The sequence below is a fragment of the Parambassis ranga genome, chromosome 18, assembly GCF_900634625.1.
Source record: "Parambassis ranga chromosome 18, fParRan2.1, whole genome shotgun sequence".
In the NCBI taxonomy this organism is placed as follows: Eukaryota; Metazoa; Chordata; class Actinopteri; family Ambassidae; genus Parambassis; species Parambassis ranga.
Window position 1 is genome coordinate 6,623,516 of NC_041038.1, and position 23,133 is coordinate 6,646,648.

General features: G+C 40.2%; 2 protein-coding genes across 4 annotated transcripts in view; both read left to right on the forward strand.

The window, feature by feature from the left end:
- The window catches only part of LOC114450683 (uncharacterized), a 30,813-nt gene extending 7,835 nt beyond the window's left edge, over positions 1–22,978 (forward strand). The window contains exon 7 of the mRNA XM_028428961.1: positions 22,229–22,978. Within this exon, the coding sequence (XP_028284762.1) occupies positions 22,229–22,442 (214 nt within the window). The 3' untranslated portion in view covers positions 22,443–22,978. The remainder of the gene's footprint in view (positions 1–22,228) is intronic.
- Positions 2,584–18,096, forward strand: LOC114450682 (serine/threonine-protein kinase/endoribonuclease IRE1-like). 3 transcript variants are annotated; one of them, XM_028428957.1, is made up of 7 exons: positions 2,584–3,608; positions 15,557–16,170; positions 16,253–16,416; positions 16,495–16,715; positions 16,799–16,928; positions 17,002–17,102; positions 17,238–18,096. In XM_028428957.1, the coding sequence occupies exons 1-7, from the start codon at positions 2,629–2,631 to the stop codon at positions 17,449–17,451; spliced, it is 2,424 nt and encodes an 807-aa protein (XP_028284758.1). In that variant the 5' UTR covers positions 2,584–2,628; the 3' UTR covers positions 17,452–18,096. The 3 variants fall into 3 exon arrangements, with proteins under 3 accessions (XP_028284758.1, XP_028284759.1, XP_028284757.1); XM_028428956.1 differs by lacking the exon at positions 2,584–3,608 and adding an exon at positions 12,276–12,356 and having other exon boundaries at positions 14,246–16,170; XM_028428958.1 differs by lacking the exons at positions 2,584–3,608; positions 15,557–16,170; positions 16,253–16,416 and adding exons at positions 3,902–4,192; positions 4,269–4,435.
- Positions 22,979–23,133: the final 155 nt, after the last annotated feature.

Genomic DNA, 23,133 nt, shown 5'->3' on the forward strand with positions numbered 1-23,133 from the left:
TGCACCATGCAGTGCGCACAAAGACACACAGACACAGGTATTAAAGACGTTTTGCTGCTGAACAGCAGAAACCGCAGTTTAGGTGAACATGTAGCAGAGGAGGAAGAGTTGTTGCTACTATGCGGGTTTTGCTAATTTGCTGTTGACCTGAATGACGGATGAGAACGAGCCGGTAATGTTGAGGGAGGGGGGTGACGTGCACGTAGCAGTATAACAGACTGAACAGCAGCCTGACGGACACTATTATCTGACCTGTGTGGTTCCATCCATGAATTCACTAATTCACTCTGACTGACAGCAGTCAGCTGGTTTTAAGGACTTACAGAACATGGTTACATGACGAACACCCATTTATCGTTAATAAAAAAAAGTTTTGTATGCATTGTATTTTTATTATCCTGCTATAGCGGAGCATTGTTTGCCAGTATGATATCTGCATAAAGCTAAAACGGTAAGAGACAAAATGAAAAATCAGGAGACACTGAGGCAGAGAGGAAGAGAAGTGAGGAAGATGAGAGAATAGAATACTCTAGCTGCATTAGAAACGTGTTGAAGAAAACTAAATATATATCTTATTCACAACTATCAAATAAATAATGGTGTATATCATTTTTTTAATTTAAATTCCCATTGGCAGATAGATAAGTGAGGAGCAACAGCCAGAAAATACGGAGAGAAAGCAAACAGGGAAATGAAGAGTGCTGTATGAATCTTTGAATCTTCATTATGGATTTCTGACAGGCAGACTTGTTGGCTACTTTGTCCATAATTTAAATGAGTACTGTTCATTATACAAGGTCCAAATTCATTTTAGGATGATGTGTGATTATTAAGCCCGTTCATATAAAATGTACTGATGTGCACAAAATTATATGGACAGTGATTAAGAATTAAGAAGAAAGTGTGCGGGTGAGTGTTAATTTGCGGTGCACCAAAATTTTGTGCTGGTGCACCTAAGAAAGGTGCAACCAGTGCAACCAAAAAAAAGTTAGTCTAGAGCCCTGCCCATACTAGGCACATGTCCAAACTTTGATCATGATGTAATAAGTTCTTGTTCCCCTGAAAAGGACACAAACTCCCCTGAAAGCCTACTTTTAGACATTTAGGGGAGCTCTGAAATATTGTCGATTTTTGGGTCACAGGTTACAGACTGGATTTTAGTGGATTTACTGGATTAGTGCCAGTTCGTGTTTATTAGCTGTCTCCGTCTAATAACCACAATGCAGTGTTTGTTGCCAACCATGAGAGGCGGGCCTACTTAAAGGTAGGGTAGGAGATTTCATTCTGATGCACTTTTTGTTAAATTAGTGTAACTTTTTCTTTACAATCCGATAGCAATCAATTAGTTCGGCAGTTTCGCTTTAAAACGAAGAATATTAATCATCTGTGGAAGCTATAAAACGCTAAAGGACGTTAACAGACAAACTCATTAAAAAGGCGGGGTCTGTTCTTAAGCTTGCCAACTTGGAGGAGGTGGCAAGGGAAAGAGTGCTGGCTAAACTGCTGTCAATCATGTACAATCCCTCCCACCCTCTCCACAACACTGTGGACAAACTGAGAAGCAGCTTCAGCAACAGACTCCTGCTGCCCCGCTGCTCTAAGGAACGGTACAGGAAGTCATTCCTGCCTGTTAGCTTAGCCTAGCGTAGTCATAAAGTTCAGTGTATCCAACTAGCATGTCATGAGCAACGGTGGGCAAAACAACACACATTCTCTGTCCGACTGTGGGAGTATGTGCACACGTGTCTGTGTGTGTGTGTGTTTATCTGTGCATGTGTGTGTACGCACATTGTGTCTCTGTGCGCAGAGAGCAGCCCAGACAGAAATGACATGCTGCTGTGCAAATAAGATAAATAACATGAGCTGTTTAGTTTGTTTAAAAAAAGAACAAGGTGTAGACCTGTTAAATGGCATCTGTTATGATCTGGTGCTATATAGAAATTAAAAAGAAATTAAATTGACTTGACCATGATATAATGATGGGGGAAACACTGAACTGGTTCTTAAATACGTTGAATGTTGGATAAATAGGCTATGTATTTATTTATTGCTCATCTGGTATTTCCAGAGTGTTTAAAGTAGAAAAAACCTCAACAATGTAAACCGAACTGAACCGAAAACCGTGACCTCAGAACCGTGGATTTAGTGGACCGTTCCACCAGTAATGTGTATATATATATATATATATATATATATATATATATATATATAGGAGAGTTTTTGCTTGTGTTTATTGTATCTATTCTTTAAAATGTTGCTACTACAACTTAATTTCCCCACGGGGATTAATAAAGTTAATCTTAATTTTAATAATGTCCTTTTATACATGTGTCTCCTCACAGGTAATTTGACATCAAATGGCAGTCGTTTAAGAAACGCATACAGTGTATATTAGACAACAACCCTGAGGTTCCTGCAGAATACCTGGATAAGCAGAAAATTAACGAACAGTACCCTTGCAGAGAGGAGAATGATCACATAACCCTACTGATTGCTGCTGTTGTGAAGGGCAACAAGGATTTATTTGCTTACCTTTCGCGTCGGGGTGCAGACCCAAATGCGTCCTCACAACTGCATTATGTGTCTCTGTCCAAAGCACCTCTTTTTTTTGTGAGGAAACTGCTTGAAATGAAAGCTAATCCAAATGGGCTGAATCCTATGCAGAGACAGTTATTCACACCACTCCACACTGCTGCTTTCAAAGCCAGGGAGGATGTCATGAAAGCACTCCTATCTGCTGGTGCAGTGGTAACAATGATAAGTAACACTGACCACTTTAGTAAAAATGTAAAAGTAGCTCAAATGATTCATAACCTGGCAGACCAAGGAAATGAACTCTGCTCCCAAGTTTCATGGTTTCTGGGTATGGAGATTGCTGTTGTACAAAAAGTTCCTGAAGAGGTGTTTAGAACTTTCAAGGATCACATGCTGCGAGAAGATCCTCGGACACACCTGACCATAATTGAAATGTTCTTTAATATTTCTGAGTCATATGAAAAAAAATACAGCCAGGGAAGTCTTAAATGGCTAAGGAAAAATTTGAACACCTACTTTGAGAGTGCAATCAGACGCTTACCAGATGCCTCAAAGCCAACTAGAATCATCATGTTAAGTAGCCTACATGCTGTTTACTGCACACTGGAAGTGATACCAAATGAGCAAGCATTGGCTATAATTCCCCTACTGCTGGACCAGCTTTGCTTAAAGGAGAGACCAGACACTTGGGAACGTGTCCTGCAAATACTGTATGTGATAACACAGAAAACAGAAGAAAAAGATGGCTGGGATTCCAACTTTATGGAGAGGTTATGCACAACAGTCGCTCTTTTTGTAAAGGAGCAGTATTCCTCAAACATCAGGGTCTACTCATATGGCACACTGGCAAACTTAGTCCCATTTGGACCTGTGCATAACATATTGACAAAAGTGGGGATCACCTTGGTGCCCGAAGACATACTGACATCTGCAGATATGAAAATGAATGACAAGTTGAAAGAGGTGCTGAGAAGACTAAAAAAGTGTCTGAGCATGCCAAACTTGGAATATGCCGACAATACTACTGTACCTGAGTCCAGGAAGAAGAAGAAGAAAAAGAAGAAGAAGAAGAAGTCTGACAAGCAAGAAGATACAAATGATGAAACTGATACAACAATTCCTGTTGTGGAATCAGCATCAAATGTAAAACCATTCCAGGTCAACGCCACCAAATCAACACAAGAATGGCTGCCAGTCAGTAAGAGGTGGAGGGAAAAACTAGAGAAGCTTGTTAGCACTGAAGATGCTAAAGTCATCAGAATCGGAGGCCTTTCTTATGTGAATGAGGCTGAATTCCGCATCGCAAAGGGAAGCGATGGTACGGAGGTCTTCTTGGGTCTCAGGGATGATGGCACAGAAGTCGCAATTAAGAGAATGTCCAAAACCAACTATCAAGTCCTGAAGAAGGAAGAAGGACTTCTGCACCTTCCAGAGCTTGATCATCCATATATTGTACGATATATTGATGCTGCAGAGGATGAGAACTTTGGATACCTTGGTCTTCAGCTGTGTGAATACACTTTGGAAGAGTATATCGGAAACAAGTATGGTGATCAGCTGACGCTTGTCCATCAAGTTCTTGACAGTTTAAAGGTGCTTCACTGCCAAAATCCTCAGATTCTCCACCGAGATCTCAAACCACAGAATGTCCTGATTGGTAAGAAAAGTTGTAACTTTTTTAATTTTAAATTTCTTTATATTGCTGTGTGTAATGTTCTGTATGTGGTTTTCAGATGTCAATGGGAGAGCAAGACTGGCTGATTTTGGGATAAGCAAACGGTTACCCGAAGGTCAAACAACCTTACGCACAGCAAGTGCAGGAACAAAATGCTGGATGGCCCGAGAGACCTTGACAGAGGATTCTGTCAAGGTCTCATACAAGGCAAGCGCTGATGTACAGGTTCGTCCTTCTCCAATAGAAACCTAATTGAAGACCTGGTGCGAAAAGTACCCTAAATCTTAAACGGTTATTTGTTAAGGTGGCAGGGATGCTGATTTATTACATCCTTTCTGGAGGGTATCATCCATTTGGCAACTTTCGTTTATGTGAGCACAACATTGACAAAGGCGAGTACAATCTGGATCATGTTGAAGATGATGTGGCAAAAGATCTCATCGAGTGGATGATCAAGAAAAAACCAACAGACAGACCAAGAGTGGAGGAATGCCTGAACCATCCCTTCTTCTGGACTCGTACAAAGTAAGAATGACACATCAATAGATTCTCTTGTTTTAAACCACGTATTCACTTAGACAACCCTTTGCACTGTAAATGGAACTGTTGATGTTCTTATGCAGAAAAATAATCCCAGCAACAAACAATATACTGTAAGACTTTAAATAATAGCTCAGTCCGATTATGGATTTGGACATATAAAGGCTTCAATTATAAGCGGGGTCTGATTTTCTCACAAGGTAAGGAGCAAATATACAACTGTAAATATAACATAAAAAACAACAACAATTTATGCCAACGTGTGACATGTCATGGAGACACATAAACAAGGCTAAAGAAATGTACGATGACATTAATGATGGAAGAAACTTTTCAGCTAGTTCTGGATGGCTTTTTCGCCAGAATAATTAAAGGCCTGCCCCCAAATAGCTATATATATATAAGCAGGGACAATTTTGCGATTTAGGCAAATAAAGGCCCAGGCTATTATTTGAAGTTTTACGGTACACATATATTCACCAGCAATTTTACACTAATAAACAAACACGTGTTATTGTTGTTTTTTTTTTCCAGGCAAATTGACTACTTAAAAAAGATTGGCAACATGAAGGTGACAAATTGCCGAAAGGCCAACAAGAAAGTGATTAGGGCTGTAGATAAATGCTGGGGCTGGGTCCTTCATACAGTGGAAGAAAAAGGTAACAGCAGTGTACAGCTCAAAATTACTTAACAACGAAATTACATTGTGTGATGTTGAGGCAAACTTTTTCAACTACCCCGTTGTCTCCCCAAGTTGGTTAGTGAGCAAAAGAGGAATGAATTGTAGGTCTCAAACTATTTATTGAATGAACATCAAGTTAAAGATCAGATCTGAAAATGTGTATGATCAGAACCCTGGCACACACATCTGCTTTTGTTCCCTCAAAACACATCATTATATACACCAGGGGCAGTCCCTGAGTGCTCACATTCCATTGGTGTTTTACATACATTTTATGGCCCTTATCATTGGATCAACTAAGGGGAAAGGGTTCAACTAAGAGTGAGTTTTTGGGTTAAATCTTAAGTCCTTTAAAGTAGTTGTTTAACTCTGCTAAATTGACAATTTCCTGAGCCAGCACTGCCAGATTCCTCTAATCAGCCCTATAAAACACATACCAAACAGTTAATGTATCACCTTAACACATACATATAGGCTCACCCTTAAGGGGCCTCCTAAAATTATATCTATTCTACTACAGATTATATTCAAACTAATCAAGATACTAATGTGAATACAAGTAACAAACCAAAAATAATATCCCTGCAGCACATACATCCAACAGTGACTAATGTTTTTACTGGTTTTGGTGTTGCAGTTTCCAAAAAAGCTAGTTAAGAAGTTGGAGCACAAGAGACCTCCTTATCCTGATACCACACTAGGATTACTGCGCTTTATACGCAACCTCCATGAGCACCAGTAAGTTAAACTGAATGAAAAGTCTTAAATTCAACAGACCAATAATATTTGTGTCACAAATTCTAAAATTCTTGCAAAAAATGTTTCCTTCTTGTTTGTAGTTTTAAAGATGCAGCCAAGAATGATATACTGGTGTTGTTTCCTGGTCTCTTTGGAGGCATTTACAAGGTTGCCAAGACCCAAGGGTGGAATTCAAAACCACCACTGAAGGAAATGTTTAAGCCAGAAACCTTCAGCACCCCGTTTCTGTCTGCAAACATTGTGGAGAATCTTGCTGTCCCAGGTCAGGAGTCACCACCCAGCAACATGAAGTGAATCTCACAAATATATCTAGCGTCCTAAGCAATCAGAAAAAAATACAGACAAGCATGTAAAATTCACAGCCTTTCTGTCTTGTTTAAATATGTTTTATGGATTTTATGCATCAATACGACTCATTCATCCAGGTCATCTTTTGTCCAGGAGTTTTAATTGAGGCCACTGGGCTTTGAAGACATTTTGAAACTCCTGACAGCAGATATTTAATATGATATTTATTTGATATTTATTCATATTCTTTTTATGTGAGAGGAACAGAAATGAGAGAGATGTTTAATGATGGCTAAAGCCTAACTGTGTCAAGTACTGTATTTTTCTTCATGTTTTATTTCATTGAGCACTTCTTTTATATGTAAGAAAGAAAATAATTGCTTTTATGCTGTAAAACAACCTTGCAAATTGCATTATTCCCTCTATGTTAGGAAAAATGTTTTTTTTTTGTTTTTGAGCACCCTTTGAATGTCTTTGGACTTGTCATTATCTGTCAGAGCCTTTCAGAAAGATTGAATCAGCAGGTTGGGTGAACTTAAGTCTGTTGGGCAAAAAACACGCTTTGTTAAGAATTCTTCAAGTTAGATGTGTTTAAAGTAGCGAATGTATTTATTCTTTTATTTTGACAGGGAGCGTTTTATTTTGAAGGCAGTTTATGCAGTTCCTTCTGCTTTCCTCACGTTCGCCATTTCACATGTTTACAACGGTGCAGCAGTCACTGACGATGTAAGTTATGTTCCCACTGATGTGAGATGAATGAGTACATGTTACTTACCTCCTCTGTTAGTGTTTCTTCCCCATGGTGTATGTTTGTACTCTTTAAGAGGTCCGGTTTGCCTGTTAGCATAATTGCGATTTAGCAAACTAAGCTAATTCAGTGTTTATATGGCTGTTAGCCACAAGCTTAATTTTAGCTACATATTTATGTTACATGGTTAACCCTCAGGAGATCCTTAAAAAAACTTACAGATTTGTCCCTCGGGACAAAAAATGTACCCACCTTAAAAACTGCTGTAAAAATATGATATATTAATATTTTTTCACACTTTAAATGCCAGTTTGTTTACCAAACCCCTCTGTTTTTTATGGAAAAAAACAAAAAAACAAAATAATTTCCATAAAATACATTCCATGTAGTATTTGATTACTATCATACTAAGAGCCTTTAATGTGTCAATGATTGACAGTAACACTGATTTTGATGCATTGTTATTTTTTTTTTGCAGTGGCGTTTTTATAACAAAACTCACACTTATGATCCTCAGGACAAAATATGTACACACCTTAAAAACTGCTGTAAAAATATGATATATTAATATTTTTCCACACTTTAAATGACTAAAATATACATATCAAATATTAATTATATTTTTAGGATTTTAACCCATTAAAGGCCAGTTGTTTACCAAAACTCCTTTTTTTAAAAAGTCAGGAAAACCACAAAATCAAAGTAATTTCCATAAAACATTTGAATTACTGTTATTATTGAATTATTATGATTAGACCCTGAGATGGGCCAATGATTGGCAGTAACACTGATTTTAATACATTGTTTTATTTATTTATTTTATTTTTTGCAGTGCCAGATAAGCATTCAGATTTCCTTTCACTGGAACTAAAGGACCAAGCCCAGCTCCTGAAAAAACACTAAACTTTACATTTTGCACTATGCAGTCAGACAAGGCAACTGGCAACTGCCAAACCTTGACTCATCCATCAAATTGCCAGTTGGAGAAGCATGATTCATTACTCCAAAGAGCGCGTCTCCACTGCTCTAGAGTCCAGTGGTGCTTGGCGTCAGATGCAGTGGTGTACAGCACCACTGCATCCGATGCTTTGCATGGCACTTGGTGACGTATGGCTTGGATGCGGCTGTTCATCCATAGAAACCCATTCCATGAAGCTCTCTACAGACTGTTCTTGAGCTAATCTGAAGGCCGCATGAAGTTTAGAGGTCTGTAGCGATTGACTCTGCAGAAAGTTGGTGACCTATGTGCCTCAGCAACCACTGACCCTGCTCTGTCATTTTACATGGCCAACCACTTCATGGGTGAATTGCTGTCAGCCCGAATCACTTCCACTTTGTTATAACACCATTGAGAGTTGACTGTGGAATACTTAGTAACAGGGAAGTTTCACGACTGGACTTGTTGCACAGGTGGCTTCCTATCCTAGTACCACACTGGAATTCACTGAGCTCATGAGAGCGGCCCATTTTTTCACAAATGTTTGTAGGAGCAGTTTGCATGTCTAGGTGCTTGAAATGAAAGTGAAGTGAAATCCTAAATTCAGTTATTTGGATGGGTGAGGGAATACCTTTGGCACTGCACCTGCATAAACAACCTGAGCAACAACCAAAACAAAGTCCAGTTATATTTGGGTTCTTGCCAAGTGTTCAAACAGTCAAGACCATTGAAGTTGGACACACACACGCGTGCACGCACGCACGCACGCACGCACGCACACACTCACGCACACACACAGAAAGAGAGACAGCACACAAAAGCTCTTTCACATTCACACACACTCTCTCTCTCTCTCTCTCACACACACACAAACACACACACACACACACATCGTTATTCAACATTAAAAGTGATGCAAATTTACAAATTCAGGAGCAAGACACCCTGGCAGAAAATAGTAAAAATTGTGAATTTTTGCTACATGGTTTGAATGGGAAAAAAATAGCTAGTGGACAAATATAAAAATTAAAAATTGGAAGCCTGTAGTTTAAAATGATATCTCAACGTAAAGGACTGCATTATTTTATGTTAAGATAAATGGAGGGTCAAAAATGGCAGTTTCAATGGTTTTCAATGGGGCACGTTTTGTCCTGAGGGACAAATGTGTGACTTTTTGCATAGCACGGCCATTATACGCTAATTTAAGTAACCGAGGCTAAAATTCAAAAATTTGTTAAAAATGAATATCCTTTGGCAATTTTGAGCTATGTACCTTCAACACACCTAAAATGGCTTGAAAATTCAATCAGCATCAGAGGTCACGATCCTCAACACGCTTTATAAAACCTGATGTAAATATTATGATTAATTAAAGCTGCAAGCAGCGATGATAGGGTCCTCACACTCCCTGTGACCGCCCTGTCCCCATCACGCCATCCCTTCTGTCCCCCTCCTCCCCCATGAGCTGCGGCGATTTTGCCAGCGGTGGGAAAAAGGTGGCAGACAGACGTGTTGTTGATGTTTGATGGCGAAGGTTTGACAGTCGCCACTGCCATGGGCAGCCTGATACAGGAAACCACACAGGGGTCTCTGTGGGACTTCAAGTCTGTGATTCTCATTTGGCTGTGTAAGAATTAAACAGTGTGAGAGAAGTGCATGTTAATGTAGAACATGGCACTTCCTGTCTCGACCACAAGGGAGCGCCATGAGCAGGACAGATTATGATGACATAAAGATGTTCAGGGTGGGGCTCTGACCATATGCAGAAAGTTTGAAGCTGTTTGGATAAAGTATGCGGGCTTGAGAGCCATTCGAACTTTAATGGCGAAATAATGAATCGTCGCCAGATTTTGGCACGCCCTTAAAGTTAGAGAAAAGCTTTTGATAACTTTTGATCAGCAGGTCCCTTAGGTCACATCCACTCAAGTCATGTGGGCGAAATCCCTAGGAGGAGTTCGTCCGCATACCAAAGGTGGAAATCGCTGAAATTTGACCGCCAAAATCAAAATGGCTGACTTCCTGTGTGGTCTAGATCAATGGAGACTTTTATGTGCGTCTGGATGTGTTCTGTGTGTGTGCCGATTTTGTCTTCCTACTACAACAAAAACCCCTCTGGAGAAGGGTATTTAAAAATTTCAAGGGGGCGCCTTTGAGCCATTTGCCCCGCCCACTTATGAGACCCCCATCAGCTACTAGGACACGCCCTCGGGAGTGTGTGTATAAAGTTTCCTGATCATAGAAGGTCGTTAAGATAATTCAAACCTCAAACGTAATCTCATGGCGAGGGATCAACAGTCGCCGCGCCGCCACATGGACGCCATTGCACGCAGCTTTACAGCCTTCATAGTGTAGCTTCACCAACTAGTTGGAAAGGCTGTAGAGCAGAAATGAAGTTGATGGTGTCAACTATGTATGAGCAGTACACATCAAGTAAAAAGAGGACATTTTCTGTTACCAGCAAGGGGCGCCACGAGTAAGTCAGGGTTTCAACATATGGAGGCGTTCAGGGCGGAGCCCTCATTGTGCTCATAAAGTTTGAAGACGTTTGGATAAAGTATGCAGGCATGAGAGCCGATCGAAGTTTCATGGCGAAATCATGAATCGGTGCCAGACTTTGGCGAGCTACAGAGGCCACGCCCTTTAAGTTAGAGAAAAGCTTTTGATAACTTTTGATCAGCAGGTCCTTTAGGTGACCTCCAAATATCAAGTCAATCGGGCAAAATCCCTAGGAGGAGTTCATCCGCATACCAATGGTGTAAATTGCCAAAATCGCCATTTTCCCACCAAGATGGCGGACTTCCTGTTGGGTTGAGGTCATGGTGTCCAGAGACTTTTTGGTGCGTCTCGGTATGATAAACATGTGTACCGATTTTCGTGCAGCTACTCCAAACTAAGCCAAATGTGAGGGGGGTTTTTAAAATTTCAAGGGGGCACTGAAGAGCCATTTTGCCCCGCCCATTTTTTCGCCACCCCTGATGAGTGTGCAAAGTTTGGTGAGTTTTCGTGCATGGCAAAGAGGCGAAAAATGCATTTGTTGGGTGGACAAATAATAATAATAATACCAGCAATTACAATAGGGCCTTCGCACCACTTTCCAAGTAGTATCTTTCATATCTAAATAAATCTTTAAAAGTTTTTTTTTGTGTCTGTCTGTATCTGTCATTATCATTTACCAATATAAGATGCATTGCTATACTGTGTTATCTGTATTCTATTGAAATATGAATGGCTTTTTTCTGTTTGGGCATAAGTAATTTTAAGGAAGCGCTTTTATTTTGAAGGAAAAGACTTCTGCTTTGCCGTTTGTCCTAAAGGTACCACAACGCGTATGTGATGTATTTATTTTAACTGTCTGCATCATCACTCTGTCAAACAGCATGTGCATGCAATGAGACTTTCTACCTCAGGACTCCAACTTATCAATCATCCCTTGAACTGTTGTACCCACAAATGAATACAACAGGACCTGACAGAAAGTAACAACCTTTTGTTTCACTTTATTTTTGTGCAACTGAGGGTGTGTTTGCTGCTTACCTCATGTCCTCATAACCTGTGGAACCTGTGGAAATGTTGTCTTATATATTATAGTATATAAGGCAGTATGTTGCCTTATATTGAGGATTTGTGTTGTGATGGGCCCACGGTGCCTCCTTCTGGCCATGATGAAGTATCACATGACATGACATTCAAAATTTTGACAAATCCTTTAAAAAAAAAAACCCAAACTTTGAAAGTGCTTCTTTTATTAAGTGAATGGTGTTGCAGATGATTAAAAACATAACAGAATATGCAAGCTTTCAAATTCTTTTGTATGATTTTGTTTTAAGCATATTGAATGAGGATCAAAATAAATGTGTGAAAACATGTATGTAAGATTTTTGTCCAAACAGTTTATTCATAAAGCTGTATCTTTATTGAAGATTCTGACTGCTGAAAGGCTTAACTATACTGGCCTTTACCTTTGCTGTGTGATGTCACAACACATTGTGTGTCTGCTGTGTGTTCTGGGTTTCAGCCGTACATAGCCTGTGGTTTCAGATATTTTACAGCAGGCATCTGCTACAGACTACTGTGGGTGGAGCAGGAAGACAGAGCCGGGAGAAAAAGAGAGGGAAACTGTCACAGAAAAGAAACTAAGTTGTATCAGGCTGAGTTTCCTTTTCTCCTACAGCAGACGTGCAGCTCCTACACTGTAAGTTAATCCTCTAAAGCAACATAATACTGCATTGTGAAATAAGTGTGCTTTTGTTCTCTATTGTTATTGACAGTTTTTTGTGTATTGTTTTATATTTACATGAAGCATTCCATTGTACGTTTTGGTTTGATTCATAAATTAACCCTCCTGTCGTGTTCGGGTCAAATCTGACTGATTTACAACTTAAAACACAATTGTGTTTTACATCTGATTGCCTCAAGTCCTTATGATATCCTCCACACTCTGCACTTGAACATATAAAAGTGATGATAACCTCTTTCATTGAATTGTGAGTGTTTTAATCAACCTTGTTACACCTGTGGTGTTCCTGGTCAAAAGTGACCACCATAGGAAATGACTATATTCCATCAGGCAGAAAACATCCCCATACACACCACCCCAACTCACTCACTCACTGATGAAACAATGTATCATATCTTCACTGTGTGTGTTATGTGAACACATCTCTTTCCCACTTTTGTGCCTATCCCCCACTTGAACCACACCTTCCAGTCTAATCAATGTATCATCTTCACATAGACCCCATATATATTGTTTGATGTTTGCCTTACACTCCTTTTACTCTGAGCACAATGAGTAGGTGACCGACCAAGCGGTTCTTTCGAAAAGGGTTCTACATTATATACATGATTAAAAAAAAGTTTGATGGCCCAGGCTTAAGCAATAGAAGCCCATTTCTGCCACTAACAAAAGTGGTGATGTTATAAGATAAGACTGATATGAAAGTCGAAATGATCCAGTAACTTCAATTATATTCCGTTTCTGTGTCAGTCACAATTCCATGTAAAAAGCATTTATGACAAAACAAGTCTGAGATGCTGCAAATGTGATGCCTATGTTTGCAAGGCTCACTCTGACCTGAGTGTCACATGCCACTCATGTGCATGAATTCATATGCATGCACACACACATACATGCACACACACACACAACTTCATGTTTAGTTTTTTTTACAAAATGTAAATTTTAATACATACATACAAATTGTAATACATTTTTAGTGGCTATTTTTAGACTATTAAGTAATTTTACTGCAGTTATTTTATGTCTAATTCTAATGGGGAAATTAAGTTGTAGAAGCAGCATATAAAAAAAAACAATAAACACAAGCAAAAACTCTTTATACACATACACACACATGGCAGCAACAACAGAAGGAGAAAATGTACACACACACGCATAAAGCAGCAAAGGAGATAAGATAAAAACACAGTTAATGTAACTGAGCAGTTGCACATCAACTGTGATGGTGCTTTAGTCCAAGTTAGTGAGCACAGCTCTGACAGTCACAGATGAGTTATACAGTCTGATGGCGGACAGCAGGAATGACTTCCTGTACCGTTCCTTAGAGCAGCGGGGCAATAACTCATGTTAAACACTACTTTGAGATATTGCTCACAGCTAAAGGATGTTGTATAAAATATTTTGTGGTGAAAAATGGTTTTTGTGCTAATTTAAGAGCAGTTAAAATAGACTGGTCAATTTTGACCGGCAACACTAAAGTAAGGGGCGCGAGGTGAACACGACAGGAGGGTTAAAGTTTAATCTACATTTGAATCAGAGTCAAATTAGGTTCAGTCGCCTGCATAAATGAGGAAGTGTACATTCTAATAAACAAGGGCAAGGTGTGGCACTCTGTGGCATTTCAATTCACTACAGGTCTACTTGCTCTGTACTTTAGAAACTGTATTTTTTAATTCAGTCTATTGCAACTTTTCTCAAAAATGTATGTTATTTTGCTGAGTGGGTAATGAATAATGGATGTATCAGTAAACAATAGCAGACACAGTCACTCTTTACTCATAACTGTAATGGTACAACAATTCATAATAATAATTGCCAATTACTACATTGTCTCCCCACAGGTGAAAAAAAATGAGTTTCGAATTAATTTTTCAACGGATGGTCCCTAGAATAACAGAAACACATCCTGTCATACAGTGTATATTTGACAACAAGCTCAAGAAGCTCAAGGAATTACTGGATAAAAATCCTATTAACCAACAGTACCCATGCAGAGAGCAGGGTGATTTTGTAACACCTCTAATTGCTGCTGTTGTAAACCACAACAGCCCTATATGTGATTACCTTTTGCATCAGGGTGCAGACCCAAATGGTGTTTCCCAGAATGGCTTGACAGCTCTGCATTATGTGTCTCTGTCCAAAGCACCTCTTGTTTTTGTGGAGAAACTGCTTGAAGTGAAAGCTGATCCAAATGGGCAGAGTCCTATGGAAATGCAAATATTCACACCTCTCCATACTGCTGCTCTCACAGAAAGGGAGGATGTCATGACCATGCTGATATCTGCTGGTGCATCTGTCACAATAGTACCTCATCCTGAATATCTTCATCACAACAAACAAATAGCTCAGATGATTCATAACATTGCATCCAAAGGAAATGTTTTATGCTCCAAAATCACATGTTTTCTGGATATGAGCATTGCTATGATAGAGAAAACACCTGAAGAAGTGTTCAGAGACTTTGACAGTCACATGCTCCAGGAGGATCCTCAGACACATCTGACCATGATTGAAATACTTTTTTGTACTTCTCGGCCAGATGGAGGAAAGTACAGCCAGAGAAGTATTAAATGGCTGAAGGAAACACAGAATTTTATTACCTACATTAAAAGTGCAATCAGGCGCTTTCCAGATGTCTCAAAGACACATACAATGATAGTGTTAAGTAGCCTACATGCCGTTTTCTGCACACTGGAAGAGATACCAAATGAGCAAGCACTGGCTATAATTCCCCTACTGTTGGAACAGCTTTGCTTAAAAGAAAGACCAGACATTTGGGAAACTGTCCTGCAAATACTGTACGTGATAACACAGAAAACACAAGAAAAAAATGGCTGGGATTCCAAGTTTATGGAGAGGTTATGCACAACAGTCGCTCCTTTTGTAAAGGAGCCGCATCCCTCTAACATCAGGGTCTACTCATATGGCACACTGGCAAACTTACTCCCATTTGGACCTGTGGATAACGTATTGACATCAGTGGGGATCACCTCGGTGCCCGAAGACATACTGACATCTGCAGATATGAAAATGAATGACAAGTTGAAAGAGGCACTGAGACGACTAAAAAAGGTTTTGAGCATGCCAAACTCAGAATATGCAGACAATACTACTGTACCTGAGTCCAGGAAGAAGAAGAAAAAGAAGAAGAAGAAGAAAAAAAATTCTGACAAGCAAGAAGATACGAATGATGAATCTGATACAACAACAGTTCCTGTTGTCGAATCAGCATCAAATGTAAAACCATTCCTGGTCAACACCACCGAATCAACAGGAACACAAGAATGGCTGCCAGTCAGCAAGAGGTGGAGGGAAAAACTAGAGAAGCTTGTTAGCACCGATGATGCTAAAATCATCAGAATTGGAGGCCTTTCTTACGTGAATGAGGCTGAATTCCGCATCGCAAAGGGAAGCGATGGCACTGAGGTCTTCTTGGGTCTCAGAGATGATGGCACAGAAGTCGCAATTAAGAGAATGTCCAAAACCAACTATCAAGTCCTGAAGAACGAAGAAGGAATTCTGCGCCTTCCAGAGCTTGATCATCCATCTATTGTACGATACATTGATGCCGCGGAGGATGAGAACTTTGGATACCTTGGTCTTCAGCTGTGTGAATACACTTTAGAAGAGTATATCAGAAACAATGATGGTGATCAGCTGGGGATAAAGACCCTTATTTATCAAGTTCTTGACAGTTTAAGGGTGCTTCACTGCCAAAATCCTCAGATTCTCCACCGAGATCTCAAACCACAGAATGTCCTGATTGGTAAGAAAAGTTGTAACTTTTTTAAGGTTTAATTTAAATTGTCTGTATATTGCTGAATGTAACTTTCTGTATGTGTTTTCAGATGTCAAGGGGAGAGCAAGACTGGCTGATTTTGGGATAAGCAGACGGTTACCCAAAGGTCAAACAACCTATCGCACAGCAAGTGCAGGAACAAAATGCTGGATGGCCCGAGAGACCTTGACAGAGAATTCTGACATACCATACAAGTCAAGCACTGATGTACAGGTTAGTACTTCCCCTATAGAAACCTAATTGAAGACTTGGTGGAAAAAGTACTCAATTATTAAACTGTTAATTGTTAAGGTGGCAGGGATGCTGATTTATTACATCCTTTCTGGAGGGCATCATCCATTTGGCAACTCCTTTTTATGTGAGTCCAACATTTACAAAGGCGAGTACAATCTGGATCATGTTCAAGATGAAGTAGCAAAAGATCTCATCGAGTGGATAATCAAGGAAGAACCAAAGGACAGACCGAGAGTGGAGGAATGCCTGAACCATCCTTTCTTCTGGACTTGTACAAAGTAAGACCAACACATTGACATGGCTGGATCTTATGCTAAACAGTGTCATGTGTGTTTATTTTGAACTTGATTTTCTCTTTCAGGCAACTTGAATACTTGAAAAAGATTGGTAACAGAGGCGAGGTGTCAAACTGTCGAAAGGCCGACCCAGAACTGATCAATGCTGCAGAACAGTGTGGTGCTGGTAGATCTTTCAAAGAATGGAAAAACAAGGTGACAACAGTGCAACAGCTTCTTGACTATACTTGATTTCCATTTTATAATAAATGTGTTTTTACTGTTCCAGTTTCCTCAAGAGCTGGTTGAGAAGATGGATAGTAAAAAAAAGGCGTATCCTGAAACCACACTGGGATTACTGCGATTCATACGCAACCTTTATGAGCACTAGTAAGTCAAACTGAATGAAACATGATGCATCATCTTCAATTCAGAGGCCACAAAGACAATTATGAATGTAAAGTTTAATTAAGGATAATTGATAAAGAAAATCTGACATCAAACAATGTTCCTTCTTGTTCACAGTGCTGATGATGCAGAACACATTGATGTGCTGGCGTTGTTTCCTGATCTATTTGGATGTATTTACAAGTTTGCCAAGACCCAAGGGTGGAATTCAAGAACACCATTAAAAGAAATGTTTCAAACAGAAGCTTTTAGCACAACATTTGTGATGCAGTCTGCAAACACTGCAGAGAATCTTGGTGTCCCAGTTCAAGAATCACAACCCAGTGAATAGAAATGAAGCCATGTTTAATAAAGATTGTAATGTATTGAGCAATCAGGGTAGCACTAAAGGAAAAGTTTGGATTAAGGGAGGAAGGGACACTAAGCATCTAATTTTGGGTGTGGAGGATGGCACTTATATGTGTTTAAATAAGTTTGTGGGTGTTTTCAGGGATTTTATGTATGAATATGTTATTTTTACAAAATATTACCAGAAACATTATATAGAACGGTCTGTGAGCACTCTTATTCATCTAGCTCATGTTTTGTTCAAGAATTTAAATCGAGACCACTGCTCTTTTTTCTGAAGACATTTTTCCACTCCCTTGAGTGACAGCTGAACTGATGAAGACACTTTCATGCCTATTATATTTAATCTGTATTTTAAATATTTTATTGTGGTATTTTTTTCTGTGTATGTGAAAGGAACAGAAATTAGGGTGATGTGTAATGGTGGGAAAAGCCTAGCTGTGTTTTTCTTCATTGTCGTATTTCATTGAGCACCTCTTGAATGTCAGTGCCTTTCAGTAAGGTGGAATCAATAAGTTGGATGAGTGCCCCAAAATAAAAATGCCGATGTAAAATAACTTGATGCCAATATCATGCTTAATTCAATGTTTTACAATATCTTTCATATCTAAATAAATCTTTAAAAGTGTCTGTCTGTATCTGTAATTATCGTTTAGCAATATAAGATACATTGCTATGCTGTGTGATCTGTATTCTATTCTGTTATCTGTATCTGTCTTTTTTCTTTTTGAATGTGTCTGTATGTAGCATTTTTAGGAACGCCTAAGCGCTTTTATTTTGAAGAAAAAAATTGCTTTGTTTCCCAGAGATTTTTTTATTTTTTATTTCGTTTTTTAGTAAAAATGCTATACTATTGTGGTAAGTTGAAAATCGTTTAAATGTTACATTTGGTTTTGGCTCACCAGGTATTACCTTAAAATATGTTTTTATTTTTTATTTTCCACTTTGTTGTACCATAAATTGCTCCTTCTCCTGTTCTCTCTCTATGACAGTGGAGGTCATGGTTTTCCAGCCCGGATCGTCACAGACACAAAGTCACGTGTAACTGATACTGTGGGAGGACCAGGAGCCGGAGAGAAAGAGACAGGGAAAGAGTCGGGTTGTAGCAGGCTGAGTTTCCATTTTTCCCGCTGTCACGACCTGGTGTTTATTTATGGTTTTGTTTAAATTGTTTTGGGTGTCATGGTTTCAGCCAGGTCTTTTATTTTGTAGTTCATTTTCTGTTTGTATTAGTTTTAGTTTTACTAGTCACTTCCTGTTTTATTTTGAAACTCGATCTTCCCCTGGTGTTTCAGTTCTGTTTACTTCCCCTTCCTCATGTGTGCTCCCTTCCCCCACCTGTGATTACCTGTTCCGCCCTAATGTGCTTCACCTGTATCCAATTGTCTTCCCGCCCTCCTGTGTATAAAGCCTGTGTGTTTCCTGCCCCTTGTTGCCAGTTCGTTTTGTGAGTCTTCCATGCGACACAGCCGTCCAAGTAGCCTTTCTGCTCTTGTGATTTTTCCCTACGTGTTCTCGAGTAAGTTTTGGATTCTTGTGTTTTTTCCCTACGTGTTTTCGAGTAAGTTTTGGATTCTCTTGTGTGTGACTTGTTTTTTGGATTTGACTACTGCTTTTTTGCCTTTGCCTTTTGGATACCTTTGCCACGTTGACTGATCACCCGTGCACCGAACCCTGGCTTATATTAAAGGAACTGAGTTTGTTTTCACCTCCGGCTAAGTCTGCATTTGTGTCCGCCATCTCACAACCCCTGACATTGGGTTTTTAGTTTATTCTGTGTCAGTTATTGTGATAGTCCAGGTAGTTGTTAGGCGTGTGTTTGTTCTCTGGGTTTTTGTTAAGTTCTTGTGTCCTGTTTGTCTTGTGCTTCCTGTGTTACTTTGGTAGCCCTGTCTTCCCTGTGCATTGTCTTGAGTTTTACTTCATGTGGTTTACCTTGTTTGATTACCTGCCCTGCCCTCATGTGTGTCACCTGTGTCTCGTTGCACCTACTGTGTTCTGCCACCTCTCACCCAGCAGCTGTCATCTACAGAAGTTCTCTGATGACTCTGCAGTGGTCGGCCTCATCACAGACGAGGATGACAGGGAGTACAGAGGACTCATCCATGACTTTGTAGACTGGTGCCATGGAAACCGTCTCCAGATCACTGTGGGTAAAGCCAAAGAGCTGGTGGTGGATTTCCATAGGCACAACTACTCCTACACCAGTGAACATCCAGTGTTTGGACATTGAGAGTGCACTCTTATAAGTACCTGGCTGTTCATCTGAACAAGAAAATGGACTGGTCTGACAACACAGCTGCACTTTACAAAAAGGACCAGAGCAGACTCGACCTCCTGAGGAGACTCAGGTCCTTTGGAGTACCAGGACCACTCCTGAGGACTTTTTATGACACTGTGGTTGCATCTGCCATCTTCTATGGAGTGGTCTGAAGGAGCAGCACCTCGGCAGCAGACAGGAAGAGACTGAACAGACTGATCAAGAAAGCCAGCTCTGTGCTGGGGAGCCCACTTGATCCTGTGAAGGAGGTAGGAGAACGGAGGATGCTGGCAAAGCTATCCTCCCTGATGGAGAACACCACCCACCCCATGCACAGCACTGTCACAGCACTGAGCAGCTCCTTCAGTGACAGGCTGCTCCATCCACACTGTGTGAAGGAGCGCTACCGCAGGTCCTTCCTACCTGCTGCCGTCAGACTGTACAATCAGGCCTGCTCACAGTAGATTATGTATGTGTACATATGTATGTATATATATATTCACTCCCAGCTACTACCACACTACCTCCTGTATAATAACTGGATCTTGTCATACAGTGCAATAACTTTTTTCACCTCCTATGTATATAATGTAAATGTTTCAATTTTTCATTTTTCACCACACCGGATCATAACGGACAATGCTGGAGGCTGTCTGCTGACTGCATGCTCACAGTTATGTTCACAGTAATGTGAACATTACAACCTGTTTCTGTGTGATGAAAGCTGCGCTAACACACGCTTGAGGAGAAGATCTGTTTACACCGGTTGTCAGCCCCACTCAGTTTGCTTTCACCAATCCCTTTTTCGTAGCTGACAGTCAAAGTCACAGCCCCACGGGAGGACAAGGTGTCTACATGTCCCCCCTCTCCCTCTCCAAACGTGCCACCTAAGTTGTACTACGCAGACACAAACCCATTTTCTGCTGCTCACATGGGAGGTTTTGTGCATAGTACACTTCCAAGCCAGAAGCAAATACACTTCCCATGTATTCTTGCATCAATACAGAAAAGACTCGTAAAGATGGACATTCCAGATTAAACCAATATTGTCATTCATCTCCACAAAAGAGCCACTCTGCACTCCATCAGCCTCCTCCATCAGAGAGTGATGAGGACTACGACTCCAGAGAGAGAGTTCCCACTCTACGCCCTGGCCAGTACGACAGCAGTACACCATGGAGAGAATTTCTGCACAGAGAGCTGCGCAGAGACTCTTAGAAAAACGCCCAGCCACACTAGCCAGAGCTTATGAGATAGCTCACCGCTATGAAACCACAAGGAGAGCTGAATCATATGTCACCAGCATCATGCAACCAGGAGGCCACAACCTCACTGAACGCAGGCCCCGGAACACTGTTGTCAGAGAGAGAGATGAATTACAATGCAATTCACCAGGACATGAGACCCCCACTTCAGTCATCCAGTGTAGAGACCCTGCTCGGGGTGGGACCAGGGGATGTACCGGTGCTTGAGACCAACCTACCCAGTATCAACAACCGCCAAGTTTAAGTGAATTTCCTTGTGCCTGACATAGCAGATAATGAAGCGCTGCTTGGCCACCCTTTTCTTACCCAAGCTTGATTTTGGTAGACATCGCATAGTTCTGTTTGGAGAGGGACCTGGTGACCTAGGTCGGACCAGTCTCATGCAGCACGACATAATAACCAGGCCTGGAGCTCCTCCACCACAGTGTGGTAAGAAGGTGCGGCCTGCCATCTCTCCAAGACCTGTACGTATCCAGGACTCTGAGGGATGAAGGTCGGATCAAAGCTAACCCTTCTCACCCTGGACATTGACTCTTTGAGCCACTTCCTTCAGGCAGGAGGTTACGGTCCATTTGGACCAGAACCTCATACCACAAGAACGGCTTCTTCCCCTCTGCTTTTGGACTGTTGAACTGTAATTAATACACTGCCCTGCACTGTCACTTCACAAGGACACTTTACACTTTAGGGTGTTCCAGTTTCCTCAAGAGCTGGTTGAGAAGATGGATAGTAAAAAAAAGGCGTATCCTGAAACCACACTGGGATTACTGCGATTCATACGCAACCTTTATGAGCACTAGTAAGTCAAACTGAATGAAAAGTGATGCATCATATTAAAGGTAGGGTAGGAGATTTTGAAAACACAGTGACAGTCAGCCAGATTTTGAAAGTCAACACACGCCCCGTTCTCCCAACCAGTCTGTGACTTCGGCCATCATGCATGTACCTCTCTGGTGCACGCAGAGCAGGAAGAGAGTGACAACCAGCCAACTATACTATTAGCTAAACTATTAACTATACTATTAGCGTTTTATAGCTTCCACAGATGATTAATATTCTTTGTTTTAAAGCAAAACTGCCGAACTAATCGGTTGCTATCGGTTTGTAAAGAGAAGTTACACTAATTTAGCAAAAAGTGCATCAGAATGAAATCTCCTACCCTACCTTTAAATTCAGTGCACACAAATAAAATACTGATTGTCAAGTTTAACATCAATGTTCCTTCTTGTTCACAGTGCTGATGATGCAAAACACATTAATATACTGGCGTTGTTTCCTGATCTCTTTGGATGTATTTACAAGTTTGCCAAGACCCAAGGGTGGAATTCAAGAACACCATTAACAGAAATGTTTCAAACAGAAGCTTTTAGCACAACATTTGTGATGCAGTCTGCAAACACTGCAGAGAATCTTGGTGTCCCAGTTCAAGAATCACAACCGAGTGAATAGAAATGAAGCCATGTTTAATAAAGATTGGAATGTATTGAGCAATCAGGGTAGCACTAAAGGAAAAGGTTGGATTAAGGGAGGAAGGGACAATAAGCATCTAATGTTGGGTGTGGAGGATGGCACTTATATGTGTTTAAATAAGTTTGTGGGCGTTTTTAGGGATTTTATGTATGAATATGTTATTTTTACAAAATATTACCAGAAACATTATATAGAACGGTCTGTGAGCACTCTAATTCATCTAGCTCATGTTTTGTTCAAGAGTTTAAATCGAGACCATTGTGCATTTACTGAAGACATTTTTCCTCTCCCTCGAGAGACAGCTGAACTGATGAAGACACTTTCATGCCTATTATATTTAATCTGTATTTTAAATATGTTATTGTGCTATTTTTAATCATATTATATTTATGTGAAAGGAGCAGAAATTAAGGTGATGTGTAATGGTGGATAAAGCCTAGCTGTGTCAAGTACTGTGTTTTTGTTCATTGAGCGCTTCTCGAATGTCAGTGCCCCCCCCCTCCCAAAAAAAAAAAATGCTGATGTAAAATAACTTGATGCCAATATCATGCTTAAGTCAATTTATTACAATATCTTTCATATCTAAATAAATCTTTAAAAGTGTTTTGTGTCTGTCTGTATCTGTAATTATCGTTTAGCAATATAAGATACATTGCTATGCTGTGTGATC

Coding starts and splice junctions, on each gene's coding strand:
- LOC114450682 (XM_028428956.1), top strand. CDS start 14,256: ATGAGTTTCGAATTAATTTTTCAACGGATGGTCCCTAGAATAACAGAA. Junction 16,417..16,494: donor AGTCAAGCACTGATGTACAG/GTTAGTACTTCC, acceptor TTAATTGTTAAG/GTGGCAGGGATGCTGATTTA. Junction 17,103..17,237: donor CGCAACCTTTATGAGCACTA/GTAAGTCAAACT, acceptor TCTTGTTCACAG/TGCTGATGATGCAGAACACA.